The sequence below is a fragment of the Lampetra fluviatilis genome, chromosome 29 (genome assembly GCF_964198595.1).
Source record: "Lampetra fluviatilis chromosome 29, kcLamFluv1.1, whole genome shotgun sequence".
Taxonomy (NCBI): domain Eukaryota; kingdom Metazoa; phylum Chordata; class Hyperoartia; order Petromyzontiformes; family Petromyzontidae; genus Lampetra; species Lampetra fluviatilis.
In genome coordinates, this window is record NC_136303.1 from 1,823,856 (window position 1) to 1,844,188 (window position 20,333).

At 48.9% G+C, this 20,333-nt stretch overlaps 2 protein-coding genes across 2 annotated transcripts; both read left to right on the forward strand.

Moving 5' to 3' along the window:
* Positions 1-6,215: 6,215 nt before the first annotated feature.
* LOC144943043 (uncharacterized) lies at positions 6,216-9,936 on the forward strand. Its single transcript, XM_078870211.1, has 4 exons — positions 6,216-6,260; positions 7,195-7,253; positions 8,261-8,618; positions 9,466-9,936. The coding sequence occupies exons 2-4, from the start codon at positions 7,199-7,201 to the stop codon at positions 9,494-9,496; spliced, it is 444 nt and encodes a 147-aa protein (XP_078726337.1). The 5' UTR covers positions 6,216-6,260; positions 7,195-7,198; the 3' UTR covers positions 9,497-9,936.
* A 1,060-nt stretch (positions 9,937-10,996) lies between these two features.
* Positions 10,997-18,193, forward strand: LOC144942937 (uncharacterized). Its single transcript, XM_078869979.1, has 4 exons — positions 10,997-11,785; positions 12,102-12,193; positions 15,114-15,276; positions 16,443-18,193. Exons 2-4 carry the CDS (start codon positions 12,130-12,132, stop codon positions 16,531-16,533), a joined length of 318 nt encoding a protein of 105 aa, XP_078726105.1. The 5' UTR covers positions 10,997-11,785; positions 12,102-12,129; the 3' UTR covers positions 16,534-18,193.
* The last annotated feature ends 2,140 nt before the right edge of the window (positions 18,194-20,333 follow it).

Genomic DNA, 20,333 nt, shown 5'->3' on the forward strand with positions numbered 1-20,333 from the left:
CACGCCGAGGATTATCAATGATCAACAACGCCGTGGAAACGTCACGACTCGGTTTGACGCGATGAGTTGGGGGGGGGGGGTCGCTTCGGTGGCTAATATCGCGTTGTGAACACGGAACTGCCGAGGTGGCTGGGTGGCTCAAGAGGTCGGAGAAAAGAGTTTGTTGGGCGATGTTGAGATCCAAGGTTTGGATGTTTCAGTTTTCGTTTTTTTAATTTCAGTTTCATTTATGTGGTATAGCCCTGTGAGCCATTCGGCTCTTGAATCGGGTGCAACCGCAACAAACAAAAAACAAAAACAAGAAAACATCTTAAAGTGACTATGTGACTATGCGCAAACAGAAAAATCCAGGAACAAAACAGAAAAAGCACCGTACACCAACGCTGTGTGCAAAAATCCCAGTGGGATGCAAGTCAAACAACAACCACAAGACAACTTAGATTAAGGCCATCAGTCTAACTCCGTAATACAAGAAACAAACATGGCCAAACCAAAAGACGTTTTCGAAATCGCCAAAATAAAGCCATAAAAGCAATGTGGGTTTAATCTGCTGGCCATTAATGTGGCGAATCGATGGTCTCATGTCAGTTACTAATGACTGCACACACACGCACATGCACATCAATTGATGGAATTAAATGTATTTCTACATTTTGGTTAAAATCCACTTCAGAGAATTTAAAATATCAGTTTGACTATCATGCGGTGAACATTACTAGCTGTGGCAGGACTGGAGGGAAAACGCTGCCTATCTACTCTGTAGACCAAAAGTCACTAGAACAGATCTCCTTGGTGGCTCAAGTTATTAAAGATCCATGTGACTATGTACTCTTTGGTTTTTTCGGTAAAGTCGCATAGGTAAAAAATAAATAAATGAAAAAACAACTGTGATTTAATTTAGTTGTTTTTTCATTTATTTATTTTTACCTACGTGACTTTACCGAAAAATCCAAAGAGTATGAATTATTGCAGTCACGAAAATTTCAAATTTAGAACCATGGGACGACCAGCAATGACATAGCGTAATTTTCATGAGTCCTGGTATCCAAATGTCCCCAATATTCGAAGCCTGGCGCCTCGGGCCCCTCTGACCCGTGTGTTTCGGTGGAATTCTACACCTGCACACTCGATAACTACGATGGACTTAAATTGGTGTTTTTGTTTTCGCCTGATGACGTAGAGCGCAGATCGACGTATTTACTTGCCCAGAATATTCCACGACAGCACATTACAGCCATGACTTTCAATACCATGTTAGGTCACGGCAACGTTGAGAATCTGGATTCGAATATCGGCTTCAGCAGCCTGTCATTAAACCATACTCGAGTGTAGTGAGATTCTGATCTCAGCCTGGCCACCTATGATATTAAGTTCGTGTTTCATATTGGCATATTAAAGTTCTGAAAATTACATGTTGGTCTAGTTGACATGCGACAAACGTCTGTCGGGCAAAGGACGATTGGATTTATGGCAAGCGTCTGCGGGTACAGGGTGGTGCAATGCTAGTTGCCAGAATTGAAAATGAAAATGTGTTTGTATCATCGCGTTATGCCGAGAGCAAATTTGGAATATGATTGTGTTGCTAAAATCAATATTTTTTTTAAGGTACAAGACCCACATCAAATTGCAATCCCAAAGCCATTCACAAGCGGTGTCGGCACTGCCAGGGACACAACAGAACGTGGATTTGCTGAGGAATCCACGAGTCAACGTTGGCCTCTTGTTTATTTTAGCCCGTGGTGTAAATATTAGAACACAGTGGTGGCACTGGGCCATTCGGGGCCTTACGAAAATTTATTTTTGGAGGCCCTCACTTTCAACGACATCACCACGAGATGTAAACAAACGCTAGAGATGTAATAAAATATGAAAAATAAAACATAAAATAATTCTCACGACGTTTCGGCCACAACGCAAGCAGCCGTCCTCAGGTGAAAACCAGGTCTGTCGGGGAGACAGACCTGGTCTTCACCTGAGGACCTGGTCTTCACCTATGGACGGCTGCTTGCGTTGTGGCCGAAACGTCGTGAGAATTATTTTATTATGTTTTATTTTTATTATTTTATTACTTCCCTTCTACGTGACTTTACCGAAAGAACCAAGAAGATGAATCCCTGCAGTCACGAAAGCTTTAAATCGAAAAAGCTAGAGATGTAGTGAGATGAGAACTGATTTTTTTTCATGAGATATTTGATGCACTTCCAAAATATTTGTTTTCCTAAATCTGAGGCACCTTGAGCTACTGGGGGCCGACCCTACTCGTTTTGCTTGAGTTTGCTTATGCCCAGCGGCACCGTTCGAACTCGCCTGCAAAATTAGCTCATTGGAACGAGGCGTCACCACACGCAAACTTTGTGTTACTCTCGCTCGTCGCGCTGGAGGGGAGGCGTTGTGATTTGTGGGCGAATGACCCCGACTATTATTGTGCGGTGTTTACGAAACACGGCTTTGCACGTACGCAAATGCTGTACTTTGTCAAGGCCACAGCTGATAAAAAAACAAAACAACACGAGCAATAACAAAGAATGTGCTGTGTGGGGCTTTTAACTAAGATAATTTATCGTAGCAGGACGCCTGACTTTCCGAGTATTTGCTTGAGAAGGAACAACTCGTGGGCGGTTGCTGCATCTCCTCTGCTGCCCTCGGGGTCTAAAATGTCCTCCCCCCCCCCCCCAGTAATTCGTGATGATGACTCTATGCCCCTGATCAGCTCCAGGCTCATTCTCCTCCGCCTCTTCTTCTCTGGCTACGACTGTTCGGTCTTTGGACCTCTGTGAAAAAGAACTTCATAGCTCATCGGATTCCTTCAGTTTGAACACATGCTCAGATTCTGTCTCGATGACATGCGTACATGCATAACAGTCGGAAGCCCATTTCATAAGGTAACTCCTCGTCCCCCGTGCCCCCTGCTTCGCAACCTCCCATGAACCTGCACAGCCCTGCCCCCCACACCCCCGGTGGCACACACCTCGAGTCCGTTGTTTGATTCTGAAAGGGAACGCAGTGTTTTGTGCAGGGCTATTGCAAATCGTAGAGCTGAATGATTATTCACGTTTACCCCGAAGCACCTCATTGAGTCTCATGACCGTTTTTCAGGAGGATCTTGCCAATTCTTAGACCGAGTGAGGGAGGAGGAGGGGGGATTGCTACGCGGAGTCTAAATTGAGAAAAGCGGCACCGTGGCTGTTATGGTGCCTTATCAGATCATTGGTCGGGTGCGTTGCGTGTAACGTGGACGTTTAGAATGAACTCCTAATGCGGAGACCCAAACACCGCACCTTGCTGGCTTCAATGTAACCATCAGCCACAACAGAACGTCAGTGGGCTGATGTTCTCTCTCCTCTATACATGGGGAATTAAAAACATTTACACTATGAGACCTCTTTTACCAGTGGCAAAATATAGTACAGTAGTAGGGTTTTACCCTTTTACACTGGTACAAAACTGACACCTTTATACAAGGCATCATGTTTGCAATAACCACAACACAAGTAGTCAAAAATGCAAACAAAAAGAAGCAACTCTGATAATGATAATAATATGCGCTGTCCTTGAAGTTGATTGGTCCACACCCGAGACGGCTTTCTTTAGAGCCTAGTCCCCATTGGTGTGTGACCACTTGTGTTGTGGTTATTGCAAACATGATGCCTTGTATAAAGGTGTCAGTTTTGTACCAGTTTAAAAGGGTAAAAACCTACTACTGAATTAAAGACACTCCGCAGTAGTGCGATTGCAGCCATGTAACCCAAACCATGGAGCACATTGTAAACCAGTGTGTCCGCGCTCCTTCGACGGAGTAGGAGAACCAGCAAAAGTACACAAACTCTCTCTCCTGAAGCCCTCTCGTGGCGAACAGACCTCGAGATTGTCATTCAGCTCTTGAACACGTTGCTGTCGTAGGCAAGAATAGAAGAGAATTGTGTGCAAGTTTGACCACATCGTTATCTTTCTACCGTCGGATGGCTAGACAAGAGTCCAATCAGTCGATTTGGTGACCCCTCATTTTAGTGACCCAGTGACCTCCCAGCCGATGCCCCATCCTGCCTCTTGAGTCGTGGACCCCGCAGCCTCTGCCCACCACGTGTCATCCGAGCGCCGATTCATTCTAGAATCGTCGCGGGCGACGTGGTCGCACTTTGATCGCCCCGATCCGGCTGTCTGCGTGCGACAAAATAAAAGTTGCACAATCTGCGCGCGTGAAATCATTCACAAGGCCGGGAGCAGTTCGGGACGACTGTGCACGTTACCCCCAGACAGGCGAGTGGGCATTCTTAGACAGAACACTCTGCCCTTGCCCCCCCCTGCCCCCCCTCCCCGCAACCTCGTAATAAAAACTACCCCCCCCCCCCTGTACAGTGATGGACTGGGACAAAAAAAAATTGGTGCAGAAATCCATTGATCTGCTGTCATCTCCCTGCCAAATCGTAGCAACAAAAAAAACTACATCAGCTGGTAATCCCAGGCAGTCATCCGTCCAACGACTAACCAGGCTGAAACACTGCTTAGCTTCTGCGATCCGACCGTATAATAATCGTGGTGATGTGGTTCACGAGCCAACAAATCCCAGGCCACGTGTCATCGTTATTGCTCGAAGCCATGAGCGGTGGAATTTGCCAGCTTTAAATCGACTTTATCGACACGCTCCACCTGAGACACCGTACTTGGTTTACCGATGGCAGGTATTATATAGTACAATGATTTGTCAGTGTGTAAAGGGGGCAGGACTCAAAGTAACTCTGCCCGATGAGGGAAACCAATCAATCTCCGTGCCCAAATTGTGAGGGGGGGAGGGAGGAGGACAACGTCATTGAGAACTAATGTTTCGTGATGTTTCTGGTGATAAGCAATCTGGCATCCAAGGGCATCACTTAAAATGTCGTGTTCTTCCTATCCCTGATCAGTTAGTTCGAGCAGCGTTTCAAACAGTGGGCTGGTGTCCCCGACAGTATGAGCGTCAAAACTATATTTTGTATTGTTCTTAATTGGATTTATGATTTGTAATTGTTTCTATAGTGACACTTCAAGAAATATCTCAGCCTGTGCTCTCTGGTTGCTCTGATTAAAAGTGGGCTACGCCCTTGCCCAATCCCTGGCCAGCTCGCTCAAAAACCGCATTAAACAATTTCATCTCTCTACCTCTTCTAGATCCTCATTAGAATTGACATCAATTACACCATCACACAGTCCGGTATTGCCTTGGTTAGAGCACTCGAGGACAATAACAAGGTCACAAGTTCAAGGGGTTTTCAAAGCACATCATACCTCCAGGGTCGATAAAGTTAGTACTAGGTTGTGAGAGGTCAATAAAATCAGTTATCCCTTTGGCATAGACTCACCCCTGCCATAGGAATGTGGAAGGTCTATACCTGACTAGGGGCTGGGTACATGAGCCCAGCAATGCCTTATTCTCATGTGAGTGGCTAGATGCTGAATGTTTATGATTGTTATTCTATCGGGGCCAGATGTGGGTTTTTTCTCCGTGGGATACCGAAGTGTTGAGCCGCCACCACTGAAATCCAGGGTTCACCTCCTTGCTTGAGTCGCCCATGATTACATTGCCAAAAAATAATCCACGTTATATTCGTGTTCGGGTTTTTAGTCGCAACTTGGCAACAGTCCATCTGTGAGAATAAAAAAAAATATTTGTTTGAGTGACATGCAGTGAAAGTGCTGTCCCCTGCTGTGAATAAGAAGTCACTCGAAGGGATCTCCGATCTTCCCGCACCTCCGATTAGCACGGTTGGCTACGTAGGGTGCGAAAAAGTTCAGTATGCATAGATAGAGCTCAGAATTAGTTCTGTGATACATTGTTCCGCAGGGAATTATCTAACACATTCTCGAACTGCAAGAGCGCTGAATGGACATTTCATCTCAGGACACGGCATCATTCGCTATCTGCGTAAATCCATTTTTCATTGCGCAATTGTTCACCTTTTCCCCAAATCTTTAATCAGCCTGCGTGTTTATCAACCAAAAGTCAACACGACGTCTCGGATTGGTGTTTGCTCCACGTGTTTACCGTCAACGCATCTCCACTTTCCCGCTGAGGGGTTGAAGGCCACCCGAGACACGAAACGTCACCGCGGCACACGTGGGCGCCGCACGACCGGCACACCGCGACGACCCTTGCCCAGGACCTGTCTCCGTGTCGTGTCCGTGTCCCCGTTTCTCCCCCCCCCCCTCCCCAAGGGGTCCGTGCATAAAATGGGAGAGACGCAGAGCGAGAGAGACCGCGTGCGTAAGAGAGAATCCTTCAAGAGGTGATCCACGTTGCTCTCTTCTCGCTCGCTGCAATAGCAGCCCGACTGATGCAAGCCGCTAGGCTATCGATCTGTAAACCCTTTTACACCGACTACTGAGTCTCAAAACGAATCATTCCGCTCTACAACATTTTTTCAGGGGAGGGGGGGGGGGTGCGAACGTACGCACTATTTGCTTTGAAAATTGGTAAAAGGGTTTTGTTTGAGCAGCTTAGCCACCGGTTAGTTTGTGGAAAGTGTGCAACCACGAGCGCTGGGGGTCTCTGTGATGTGGGCAACACCGGTAGCAAGAGGCTGACTGGGGCGAGGAGGGAAGAGCGATGGGTGTAATCGTCATTTTTAAAAATAACAACCACGCGCCTCTTGCTTTGAATCGCCTTGGCAAAGGTGGTGACACATTGCGTGGTCGTTACTTAAAGCCACCTCGATAACGACGCGAGACATTTGGATGTCGCGACTTGCGACGTGTCCCCTGGCAGAAGGCTGGCGCACGAGTCGTGGCAGTGACAGCTCGTCACTGAAAATTTATTTAAAAAAATTGATGCAAGCGTCATTATGTAGCTGCTTGTTAATATGCAAAAAAAAACAACGCGTTGACCTTCCGAGGGTCTTACTTCGCTACGTCGACCTATGTAGGCGTAATTTAATTCGACTAAATGGTGTGCATGCCGAAAATAGGATGTGTGATGGGTTACTGTTATTGCTAGCTTCCACCTCTCATAGAGTGGCCGACGTTATGTCCTTCTTCGATGGAATTGTGAAAAGTGTTCGTCGTGTATCATTGTCGCGGTGGCGTTATCGTCATCATTTTGCAACAATCACCATCATCCATCCGTCTCCACCGTCGTCAGGAGGGTGCTTGAGTTGTGGCGCGGGGTGCAGTTAAATGGCATTTTGGCTGGACGAGTGAAACCGAGTTCATTGTCTCCCCCAGAGCCATGGACGCGAGGTTCGCCACCCTCTTCGTGCTGCTGGGCACCGTGCTGCTCTCAGGTACGATCCTGCACGCGACGTCGCGTGCACTTCACTGCGCTGCGATCTTAGGGGGACCCCGGGCTGAGAACGCTGCCTTCGTCCCGACACTGCGGTCCAAACAACGAAACAATGGCGCGGCGAACGTCGTGGCTATATTCTTAGGTTTTTTCGGTAAAGTCACGTAGGTAACAAAATTAAAATAAAATTAATAAAAGTAAAATAAAAAATAAAATGAAAAATCACGACGTTTCGGAGGCAACACAAGCTTCCGTCTTCAGGTGAAACCGTCACAGCACGATAGCTGTATCAAGTGAGAGAAATTCCAAGAAAACAGTCCTTGTATATATACTGGTTGAGGGTGGAAGGAGCCAAAGTAGGCCCTGAATATTATTGTTGTGAGGTTCGGTGCGGCTGAAGCACGCTGTTAGGAATGAGCCTTTGTTGTGTAAACTAGGTGCGGATGATGTAAAGATCTAGAACGTCGTGGCTATCACGCATGTGGCTATCACGCATGTAAGTTCGTGCAGCTGCACCGGGGCTCAAATGCTGGTGGAGCCCGGGTCCTCCCGGGCTGTGAAGAGTGGTGGGGGCGAAATTGGACAGGGCGCACGGCAACATTTAATTTTCTCGCACTGAGGCGCATGCCCAATCACTTTATGCCACTGAGTGGGGATGACTGTCTTTGTTTAGATGTTTGGACTTTAGGAGAGAAGACAATGGGATGTTCATTTTTGTCTTTGGTTTTTCCTGGATGTTTCTGTTGCGCGTCGTCGCTTTAAGATGTTCTTTGTTCATGTTTTTGCTTGTTGCGGTTGCACCCGAGTCAAGAGCCTCATGGCTCACAGGGCTATACCTAATAAATGAAACTGAAATCTAAACGATGGGATGACCGTATTTGTCATCTAAACGATGGGATGTCAACCTTTGCCTTTTCCCCCGAAAGTCCCAACGTCTAAACGATGGGACGTCTCTGTCTTTACCCCCCAAATGAAGTCCTTTTATTTTCGCCTTCCTTGCTGTTGCAGGAGCCGACGCCCGCACGGCCGACACGCAGGAGGTCGCCCCCATCCAGCAGCAGCTGCGCGAGATCCTGACCGGGTTGGCGTCGTCCCTGCGCGAGTCGCTCGTGCCACTGCTCGACCGCATGGGCGAGCTCTCCAAGCGCTACTCGGCCGACGTGCAGGAGCTGGTGGCGGCCGCGAGGCCTCACGCCGCGAGGGCCCTGGCGCTGGCTCAGGACGGGGCCCGCGACGTGACCGCCTACGCCGAGAGGGTCGCGCAGGAGGCCCAGGAGCGAGGCCCCGCTATCGCCACGCAGGCGCAGCGGATCTTCCAGGAGATGCTGGCGCAGGTGCAGGACAACAAGCACTTGCAGAAGACCAGGTGAGCAGCTTGCGGGCGTGGTAGTTGGCGTGGACGGCGGGTGTTGTTCTTGTTGGCGGCGGTGGTGGTGGTGGTGGCGGTGGCAGTGAGAGCCGTGGTGGTTTTTGCCCCAAGGTTTGGTCTGAGTGGTTGGCAATGTCTTCTTGGTTCTTTCGGTAAAGTCACGTAGAAGGGAAGTAATAAAATAATAAAAATAAAACGTAATAAAATAATTCTCTGGTTGGCGATGGTGGAGATTTTGTGATTTTATCTTTTGTGGTCATGTGATTTGGTCGATCGTTTCGTGCTGGGTTGTGTTGTATGTATGTTGAACGTCTTTCGCACCGTACGTTGCCAAGCGTGCTATACGGAGGTGTTGGTGGGAGAGTGGGCTTATGACTCAGACCACCAAAGTTCGATTCCTGGCAGTGGCTATCAGTGGCGAATGATATTTGAGGCAGTCATGGGCTTGCCTCCTTCACTAACTCACACTGCCGGACAGGGTGAAGTGGATTGACAAGGTGCTCTAAATTGTTATTTATTGTTATTAGTGTTCGGATATGTTGGCTCGCGTAGATGGCCTTGTCAAGATAATAACGATGGTGGAACTGATGATAATTATGATTAACAAGATGAGAATTATGTTTATGGTGATATTGTTTATGAAGTAGCAAACAACGGTGATGACATAACTGTCACAAATGAAAGTGAAGATGGCACTGGCAAATGATGAGCATAACAAGAAATTATGATAATGGTGAAACTGACAATGACGATGCCACCTAATAATGATGCAACCTACGACGACGACGATTATGATGAAATGTACGATGACGTATTTTCTTATCCCACCTCGTGCTCCTCGCAGGAAATACCTGGAGCAGATCCGCCAGGAGTGACGGGTCACTGTGCCGGAGGAGCAAAGTGGAGTCATGGAGAGGGTCGCCTCGTTCTCATGGCCAGGTCAGGGCCTGCTCCTGCCAGGCCTACCTCAAGATAAAGTGCCAACTTCGTCAGCTGACAAACTCGAGGGTTCTTGCAGTCGTTGTTTCACGTAAATCGCCAGATGTTGGATGCGCGTAATTGTTGAATGTACATTTTTTTCTCCTTTTCCGTGTTGTTTTTATTTTCATTTCATTTCACCTTTATTTAACCAGGTAAACAACTATTGGGGTTAAAACCCTCCTTTTCGAGGGGTACCTGGTAAGAAGTTAGCCACAAGAAATCACCACACACAAACACACACACAATACGACATAGTACAATACAAAACATTAAAAACAACTACAATGGTCAATGACATTTTCTTCTATCAGAGCTTTGGAATTAAACGTGTGAGAGAAAAAGTACCGTGCTGTTTTTCTTACTTTGCTTCTGTGGTGGCCTGGAGGGAAGATGAAGACGATGACGTCTCTACACCCCGCCCCCAACCCAAACCTCCCTCCCTCCCACTGAAGGATGGAAACCCCCGAAGCCAAACCACGCTACGCATGACACACGGCTGATTATTTGTCGAGGGAATATTTACACGATTCGCGGTTACCATTTGATTCAAGAGTCGATTTTTGTTTATGCTGTGGCCATCCATCGAGCGCGATTATCGCGGTTGGCTACGTACGGTGCGAAAGAATTTCGACATCATACACACATGCAGGGGTCACAAGAACCATTTACATACATACATGTCGACATTAAGCCACGATCAATGACACTGTTGGATGAGGCCTTCATCCAGTGGTGGTGCAGTCGTTAGCGCACTGCGCTACGAACCCTGCGACTCGAGTTCGATTCCCGCTCACAGCTATCAGTGACAGATGTCTGAACCGGTTCTGGGCCTCCCCTAGGTCGACTCAGCCTGGTGCGGTGTGTAAAAAATATTGGTGAGAAAAAGACGTCCGGGCGTGGTGCTGGCCACCCACCCCCTCATGTGCCGTGAAGGCCTTAATAGGAGCTCGCTAACAACATATTCCCCAACAATTGTCTGTATTTTAATTAGCGAGCACCCATGAAGGCCGATACGGCATAACAAGAGGATGGGTGGCTAGGACCACGCCCGGCCGCCTTTGTCTCCCCAGTGGCGATGTTTACACACCGCACCAGGTACTCGGTTGAGGCTGAGTCGACCTAGGGGAGGCCCAGGACCGGTTCAGATAATCGTCACTGGTGTTGGCCGTGAGCGGGAATCGAACTCGGGTCGCCAGGTTCGTAGTGCAGCGCCCTCACCGCTACACACGCACACGCAGACATATGCACACACAGACACACGTACACACAAACACACGTACACACAGACACATGTACACACACGTACACACGCACACACATACACATGTACACACACACGTACACACAGACACATACACATGCACACACATGTACACACAGACACACGTACACACAGACACACGTACACAGAGACACACGTACACACAGACACACACAGACACATACACATGTACACACACACGTACACACAGACACACGCACACAGACACGTACACACGTACACACAGACACACGCACACACAGACACATACACATGTACACACACGTACACACAGACACACGTACACAGAGACACACGTACACACAGACACACGTACACAGAGACACACGCACACACAGACACACGTACACACGCACACTCCCAAACCCCCAACCTTCGCTGCCAGCACGCACTCCAATGCCAACAACAAACTCCCTGCATATCGATTGTTTATACTAAAACAAAAACCTGATTAGAGTATAGTTTTTTTTCCATTATTTAGTACACTATTCCTCTGTGGGTCGCTCCCAAATGTTGGGTGCTGGATTCATGTCGAGTTTCTCTTTGCTACTCTATAAAACGCGTCCTGGGTGTGGGTGGTGATGGAGGACGGCGGTGGTGGTGCCGGTCTGGTGGTAGTGCTGTTAGGGTTGCTGTGACCGTGTCCTCTCTTGGAAGTCAGATTGACCGGCGTGACTTCACCAATCATCATCGCCACCACCACCAACAGCAGCAGCCGCAGAGGCCTCTATATAAAACGGAGCGCTGAGCACTGGCACGGATGATTATGGAGGAATGAACATCTAAACGCGGCAGCGTCATCCACATCCACATCACCAGGACCAGCATCACCATCTCGCGTGCGCAGCCCACGCCTTTGTCCTGGCCAACACCACGGCGGGCGACTGCGGCAGAGCTTCAGGTGAGAGCAAAGCAACGTCGCTCAGGAATTGGCCAAACATCCCAACGTAGCGGGCGCCTCTTTCATAAACAAAAAAAACAAGTCTTGAGACTCAGCGAGACGTTCCTGGATGTACACAGAGGATTGTTCTTATGGTGGTGATTGTAACGATAGATCAGTACCTGATTGATATGAGACAATACCGCATGAGTGTGATGGGCAAGCACAGGGAGTCGGCAAAGAGACCGCTTTGTGGTGTAATGGGACCAGTGCTTGATTGATATGAGGGCTCGAGATTTTGACGCGACAGAACGTGCGCTGTATGCTATCGTCGCAGCTTGTCTGGGTTGCGGATTTGAGTCCCGATGATCATGCGGGTGGCATTGGTTTGCGTGGCGCTGATCGTGATGAGCCCGGCGTCTGTGCCAGGTAAGACACGGGGTCACACACGGGGTCACACACAGGGTCACCCACGGGGTCACACACGGGGTCCCACACGGGGTCCCACACGGGGTCACTCACGGGGTCACACACAGGGTCACCCACGGGGTCACACACGGAGTCACACACGGTGTCACACACGGGGTCACACACGGAGTCACACACGGGGTCACACACGGGGTCACCCACGGTGTCACACACGGGGTCACTCACGGGGCCACACACGGGGTCACTCACGGGGCCACACACGGGGTCACACAGGGGTCACACACGGTGTCACACACGGGGTCACACACGGAGTCACACACGGGGTCACACACGGGGTCACCCACGGTGTCATCCATGGGGTCACACACGGGGTCACACACGGGGTCACCCACGGTGTCACACACGGGGTCACTCACGGGGCCACACACGGGGTCACTCACGGGGCCACACACGGGGTCACACAGGGGTCACACACGGGGTCACACAGGGGGTCACACACGGGGTCACACACGGTGTCATCCATGGGGTCACCCACAGGGTCACCCACGGGTCACACACGAGGTCACACACGGGGTCACACACGGGGTCACTCACGGGGCCACCCACGGGGTCACTCACGGGGCCACACAGGGGGTCACACACGGGTCACACACACGACATCACCACTCTTCCTTCCCACTCTCAGCAATCACTTCTGGGTGTCACTGTGGTCAGGGATTAATTTCCCACTGACTATTGCCTGGGTCAACATTTATTTTGTGTAACCAGGCGAGAACTCTAGAGAGCAGGATAGAAGCAGATCTTTATTTATTTATACTGGAGGAATCCGATAAGCCATGAAGCTCTTTTTCACAGATGTCCCGTATGGGTGGCTCAGCGAGTCACAACAGAGAGTCTCATTTGCATGAGGGACCTGGGTCACCAAACATGAACAAATAAAGTGCAGTACAGCAATCAGCCACAACTAGAAATCAGAGAAAATATCAACGGTGTCATATGACAAATCGAATATATTGCAGAAACATAAATCAATGTCAAATAATTACTTCCCTAATAATATATATTTTTTTGGGTTAGATCCAGTAAATATATAAATGTGTCGTTAAACCCGCCACCACCCGACACAGCCAATTAGTAAAGTTAGTCCATCTGGTTGTCGCCTTATGAAGCTAGATGTAATTACTGGCGAAACGTCGTACTCAGATTGTAAATGTTGTGGCTTGGCTCTCCAACACACCGGTGTGTTGTACTAGTGACGAATTGGCATGTTCTGTTTCCGTGACAAACCTTACTAGTTGGCTGTGTCGGGTGGTGGCAGGTTTAACGACACATTTATATATTTACACAATCTAACCCCCCCCCCCCCCCAAAAACCTCTATTATGGATATTGGTAGCGAAATCCTGCGTGTTAAAATGACCTCCCTGTAGCGTACGTCAGCTCGGGGTAAGATGACCGCGACACTGATCAAAGTAGAGTATAATTGTAGATTTGAAGCTTTCGTGACTGCAAGGATTCATACTCCTAGGTTTTTTTCGGTAAAGTCACGTAGGTAAAAAATAAGTACAATTAGAGTACAATTACCGGGAGACTTGGCGGCAGGTGAGTGACTGGCCCTCACACTTTTCTGTTGCGTGTAGTCACTTTAAGATGTTTCTTGTTCATGTTTTTTGTTTTGTTGCGGTTGCACCCGAGTCAAGAGCCGCATGGCTCGCAGGGTTATCCCTAATGAAACCGAAAACCTCCGATTAGCACGGTGGGCTACGTACGGTGCGAAAGAAGTTCAACAAATACGCATCAGTCAACAGCGATCCGCAGATACGAATGAGAGACATCGCAGCGATACACTCTGCTGCTCCACACGCGGTTGAACTGGCTTGGCCAAAAATGTCCCATTTGTGCAGCTGTTCACCCCGAGCTGTAAATGCCCTGACGGTGGCATTGCCCTCGTGCAGTGAGCCCAAGGACGAGAGGAGGCCGGTAGTTGAGGCGACACTTTCATTTAACAACACTAATGTACAGGGTCCCTAACACAAAGGGGTAACGGCCCCGTACACCCGCTACCTGGGGAGGTTTGGCCTCCAGGCTATCGTGCCTTCTCACACTGGGGACCACTCTGCACTCAGCCCTCCGGCTAGGGGCTCTAGGGGGGGGGGAGCTATCCTGACCCGACCCAGCCAAGGTAACTCGGGTTCCGGCCACTGGTCCACTCAGTCCCGGCCCTTAGAAGGACAGTGGGTCTGGGGGTCTCAGGGTCCTGCTCTAAGCCCGGTCTTCAGTGTTCAACTGGAGGAACACTGCTAAACCCGGGTCAGGGGTCCAGCTTTTATACACCTGCCAGGGTCTCCATGCCCCTGGCCACGCCTCCCTTCCAGAGAGTTCCAGATGGACCTGAAATCTTACCCCAGCCCCCCTCTTGGGGTCTGGGGAACCTTGGTGGTCCACACATCATCCCCTAGTGTAGGTAAGTACCCCGTTTATCGCGTTACATCTGAACTGTTCGCCTTTTGGCGTTCTCTGGTCTGACACCGGTGAGACTGGGCCCTCAAGAAGGCTGCTGTCTCTGGTGTAGGCCAATCAGTTTAAAAGACAATGCCCAAATATTATCACAGCATATTTGTTTGCATGTTCACCACAAGGACGTGTGGTTAATGCAGACTTGATTCCTTGCAAAGTGTTTATTTTTCGTGTTTGAACACCTTAACACCTCCTGTTTTATTGCCAGAAAGGGTAAAACCTATTCTCATTCTTTCATACTTTGATACTGGCAAAAAAGTTCCCTTTTTGCGGTTTTGACCATACCTGAACGTGAAATCTGCGATTGCTGCTCTGCATCTACCACGAGGAAGCCACGAGGAAGACGAACAGCGAGAGGGTGGATGTGCACTGGCTACTGATGTCACTTCAATTCGTTGTCACAGCCGAAGAGAAGATGGCGGCCGAGGAGCTCCCTGGGCAGCCGGGCGCCACGAACCTTCACGGAGGGGCACTGCGAGAGGTCAAGCGGCTGCTTGGGGCCGTGGGGAGTTGGTGGCTCCGCGGGAAAAGAGAGACGGAGGAGGTCAACAGCACGGAGAGCATCCCGTGAGTGACGGCCGGGGCAGTGATTGAGTTTCTCGCCAACTCGATGTTTTTTCCTCCCTCCGCCAGTCAGATTGATTGTTGGTCACAGCCCTCACCGATTCACTGCAGCCACTTCTCCTCAATCGCCAGACGGTCAGTCGCCTCTTATAATTATCACTAATTGATCGTGGTTTATGCTTCCAACGAATTTAACTCGCTGCTACTTCCACCCATGTTGAGGATTCGGTCTCCCAGATTGACTGTTTCATCCCGTTCGTACTGTGTGCAGCCACCACCCTGCAGCTCACTACAGCAAACTCACTCATTCACTCACTTGTACATTCATTCACCCACTCACCACACTGCAGCTCACAACAGCAACTCACTCATTCACTCACTCACCACACTGCAGCTCACAACAGCACTCACTCAACTCACCACTGCAGGTCACAACAGAAAACTCACTCATTCACTCACTCATTCACCATATTGCAGGTCCAAACAGCACACATATGCATTCGCTTGCTCACTCACCACTCACAATCCCCGTCTGCAGTGCTCGACTTTTGAAATTCCCTCCCATCATCTCTCGTCCAAAGGTTGCGTAGCATTGATCAAGGCACGGAAGTCCAAACTTCTTCTGTTCACCACGACGGATAATTACGGCGATTATCATTGACAGTGACCCACGAGGGGAGTGACCAGTCATGCCAACGCCGACGGGGAACGACGGCGGTAATAAAGGGGGAACGAATCAATTCGTGACAAACACGACGGCACGACAACAACGATGACACCAAGTGTCACTTCGTCCGCGAGACAGCTTGGGGCTGAAAACCAGCGGCAGAGGTCGCAAACGGGTTTTGATTCCTTACCCGTACCCGGCCGCACCAGGGTCGCAAACGGGTACCCGTACCCGGCCGTACCCGATACCCGTACCCTACCCAGCCGGGTATCGGGTAGGGTACCTGATTGCAACCTCTGGGATGAAGCCATGTTGCAGGCGTGGGTGGGTTGATTCTAGGAACTTGAATTGTGAGAAGAGACAAGACGTTGGGAAATGAGTGACAAACGGTGACTCACCAGTGACTCACGGCCTACCCGTACCCGGCCGGGTACTGGGTATCGGGTACCCGGTTGGGACCTCTGACCAGCGGCGGCCCTCTCTCTCTGTTGGACCACTGCAGATCTTACCTGACGCACAGCATCGACTCGATCTCCGCGCTGCAGAAGGCGATGGCCCAACAGATCGTGGACTACCTGGAGGACAAGGACTGAGCCCAGGGGTATGGAGACCCGGCCGAGGATGGCCGTGTCCACACAGGCACACGGGCTCGCTCGAACGCGGCCCGTGCGGAGTTTTCACCGTCGATTCACCGTGGCTGGATTATCCGGCGAGGAGGGCTTTATCCGTGCTCACGACCAAAAAATACAGCGGAGGACAGACATGTTTCCACGGTTTTTGCTTTTTTAAATTGCGAGCTGCTCCTCACTTCTTAGAAGGGTCACCTTCTCGGGGACCGCGAACAAAATGCGAGTAAACCGATTATCGTTGAAGCTGTTACAACAAAAAACAGCGACGACGTTGTCTTCATCCCCATTCTACATAGGTAAATAACACTCGTTTTTAAGACTTATTTCCGTGGTTTTATTTTATCAGGGCCACCCGCTACCTGCCCCCCCCCCACCAACTCACCCCCTTGCACCATTACCCTCAATAATTATCGCGTTGACTGTCGTGTACATGGCCGCATCTAATCAGCCACCACCAACCATACAACCAATCCTAGTGACAAAACCCAACAACCCCCTGCAACTGACACTTCCCACCATTTCAGACACCAACACTACCCACAACTCCCAGGAGAGACTGGCAGCTTCAACAATCCCACCAAGACCGATACCATTTTCATTTACGTATCCAGGGTGTAAATCCGGCATATGTGAGAAGGGGCGGCTGGCAGACCCCGGCAAGCAAACTTTTACACTGGTCAACAAAAAAAAACACATTTTTTTTTTCTGGCCTGGACTTTTGCAGCTGTTTTAGACTAATTTCAGGGTGCTGATTCCAAATCTGATCTCAGATTTGCTCTCTATCACATCTCGTTTTTATGCTATCGGCATACCCCATTTTCATTGATTTTACCCGAAATGAACTCTGTCACTAATGATTGCAAGTTGTTGCAAGTCAGTGACTGCTTTAGTGTTAAAATATGGTGCTGTATTTTTAGGATAGTGTGCTTATAATATAATTTTATGTAGATATTCACATTTATTTAATATTTTTCTTCTGCAGTTTTTATTGAAAATGCAATATTTGATATCTCAAAAACCTGATGTGATGGACAAAAACTGATGCCAGATTTGGAATCAGCACCCCAAAATTACCTTAAAACCTTTGGAATACCTTATGCCAGAAAAAGTGTGTTGACCAGTGTTATCAGCGGAACAGTGCGCACGAAAACACGAGCGCGTGTTTGTGCACGTGGGTCAACTTCAGAAAAAAAAACAAGTGGTCAGCCTGCCCCGCACGTACCTCTACCAGTTTACACACCGTTATCTATCCAAGGGAGAGGTCGGTACATACGCCACGAAAGCTGGTGACCTCCTCTCAATTCTCCAACTCTTTTGTTGGGAATTTTGGTCACCCTTCGTGCCACTTGGGAGGGTAACCCACAGCTTTCTCTGCCCAATGGGCCAGTGGTTCCAAGCTGCGATCCGAAGTACATTTGTAAGTTCTCCATGGATCGGTTGCAGACAGTACTTACGATCTTTTTTCTCTCAAAGGACATTTTTTTACTGCCCAATGTACTCGTGGACATTGTTTTAATTACGTCGAGTCAATAAAAAAAATACCAAGTTCTTAGTTTTTCATGGCTTTTTAATTAACATTTTACAGTGCTTTTGGAGTCGTTTTAATCTTGAAAATTCTTACTAATGCAAGGTGGTCCGCTACAAATGTTTATGCTTTGACAGTGGTCCTAGGGTTAAAGGTTGGAAATCACTGCCGGTAAGTAATCCGTCTGTGCCACGTGCATACAAACGCAAGCACTGCATCTGGCCAAGGTCTCAGTGGTTTCCAATGGAAGTTTCAATTCTGTTCTGTGGGGAGCACCCAGCACATGCATGCGAGCGAATTTCACTGTTCCATCTCCTCCGTGGTCATTCCTAAGTAAGACGCGCTCCATTCATTTGCCGACACTCACTATCCCCGCGCATCGACTAGCATCCCAACATGTGGCATGTGCTATCCGAGCCCACTTGTTGGTAGAATGCTTTTGGTCCATTTAAAAAAACATAACAATATTGATTGAAAATTACAAGATAGCCTACCGATAAAATGTTTAAAATTAGTTAATGACGCGTTTGTTGTTATCAATCGACACCCTGGATACCCCTTGCAAACAAGGTGTTCCATCTCAAGGGATATTCCAGGTAATTCTTTTATTGCAAATAAAAAAACAAATAAACATGCACAATGTTTAGTTGCAAGTGTATGGACTCAATGATATTCCATCCAGCTGAGGAAATAGATGCCCAGGTGAGTTAAGACCTTGGGGATTTAAGTGTGATGAGATCAGTCTCGTTTTATCTTTCGTGGTGGGCGAGATGCCCCACCACATTCAGCCACGAATCAAGCACGGAACGCAACCTGGATTGTTCAATCTAAAATGCGACGAGGACTCAAGATGCCGTACAAATAGCCGTGGGCATGCGCATCCGAGCAGACTTGGAAACAGTTTGTAAAGAGGTTCAAAGGGGAGTGCAGCAGCAGCGAGGAGGCCCAGGACCCACGGCGAGAACACAATGGTGTGTGGGACAAGGTGCGGGCGGAGACGCTTCACCGGGGGGAGTGACGGCCGGAGACTGAAGAGGACAGAAGATGATGATGATGATGAGAGGACAAAACCCCGAAGAGGGGGGGAAAAAACGCCACACCGGCGCGTCTCTCCTGAACGCTGAACATTACGATCGGCGGGAGGGTTTCCAGCCGGCGAGGCACAGGATGACCACCCCTCGGCGCGCACGCGTCCGGCACATGTGACGAGGTGAAATGGGGGAGGGGGCGGAAAAAACGATAAATAAACCACAGCAGTTCCGCGCAAACGCGAGGGCTTTCGTGGACCATCCGTACGACGTGCTGAAATGAAGGGGGTGAAAAAACCTTCTAAGACACTTGGTAACAACCTTTCTTTTAGAATTTGCTGTATTAAAAAAAATACCAATGACAATTCTAAGCGTAGACCGTCAATGTTTGTAACACGTTGGAAACAATTTGCTTTGCAAAAAACCGACAAGATTAAAATTTCCCCCCCCCCCCATAATTTTTCCAAGCATTATCTTGTTACGGCGTAATTAGCACATTCATCGGTAAACATAAGCGCTTTAATACACACACCGACCTAATATATTAAACCACCGTTACACTGCAGTTACAAATGTGTTTCGAAAGTGCCGCAAGGCAGCATAAACGTTCGTTTAAAACTGACGGACGGAGGGACAGCCTTAGCCTGTCTGCAGCTGTCAATTCCTGGAGGTCGGTGGGGATTGGCAAGTAGGATGGAACAGGATGGAACAGGATGGAACAAAGCGGAACCGCTTGGTGGGAATTAAGTCGGGATGATACCAGTTCAAAGAATCGGTTGCAAAAGACCTGGATGGTGATACACATCGCATGCTCCCCTTAAAAAAGTGCGCAATCCTCACAAAACTAATGTAACAACTTTACACATTTGATGGCTGCAGAATTTAAAAGTCGCCCAATAACTGCGGTGAAGTACAGTCCGTCGCTCCCATGCCCGATCGGTTCCCAGTTTAGCGCTTTATTTTGCAGAGGTACAAACGTTACCTGGCGACTTCAGACCCCACCGAATGGCTTTCCCAACTCAACGAACAGATGTAAAACTCAGTCCGATGCTCTTCAAATGCCACACGAGAGGAGATTGTTTGCCAAATAACCGACGGGAAAAAAGTAGAAAGCTGAAAAGAATAAGCATATTTGTACGTTCGCGTTGATGAACATAATGTACACCAACTGCACGCTTTATTTTTGTTATTATTTGAGCAGCGGTGACAAA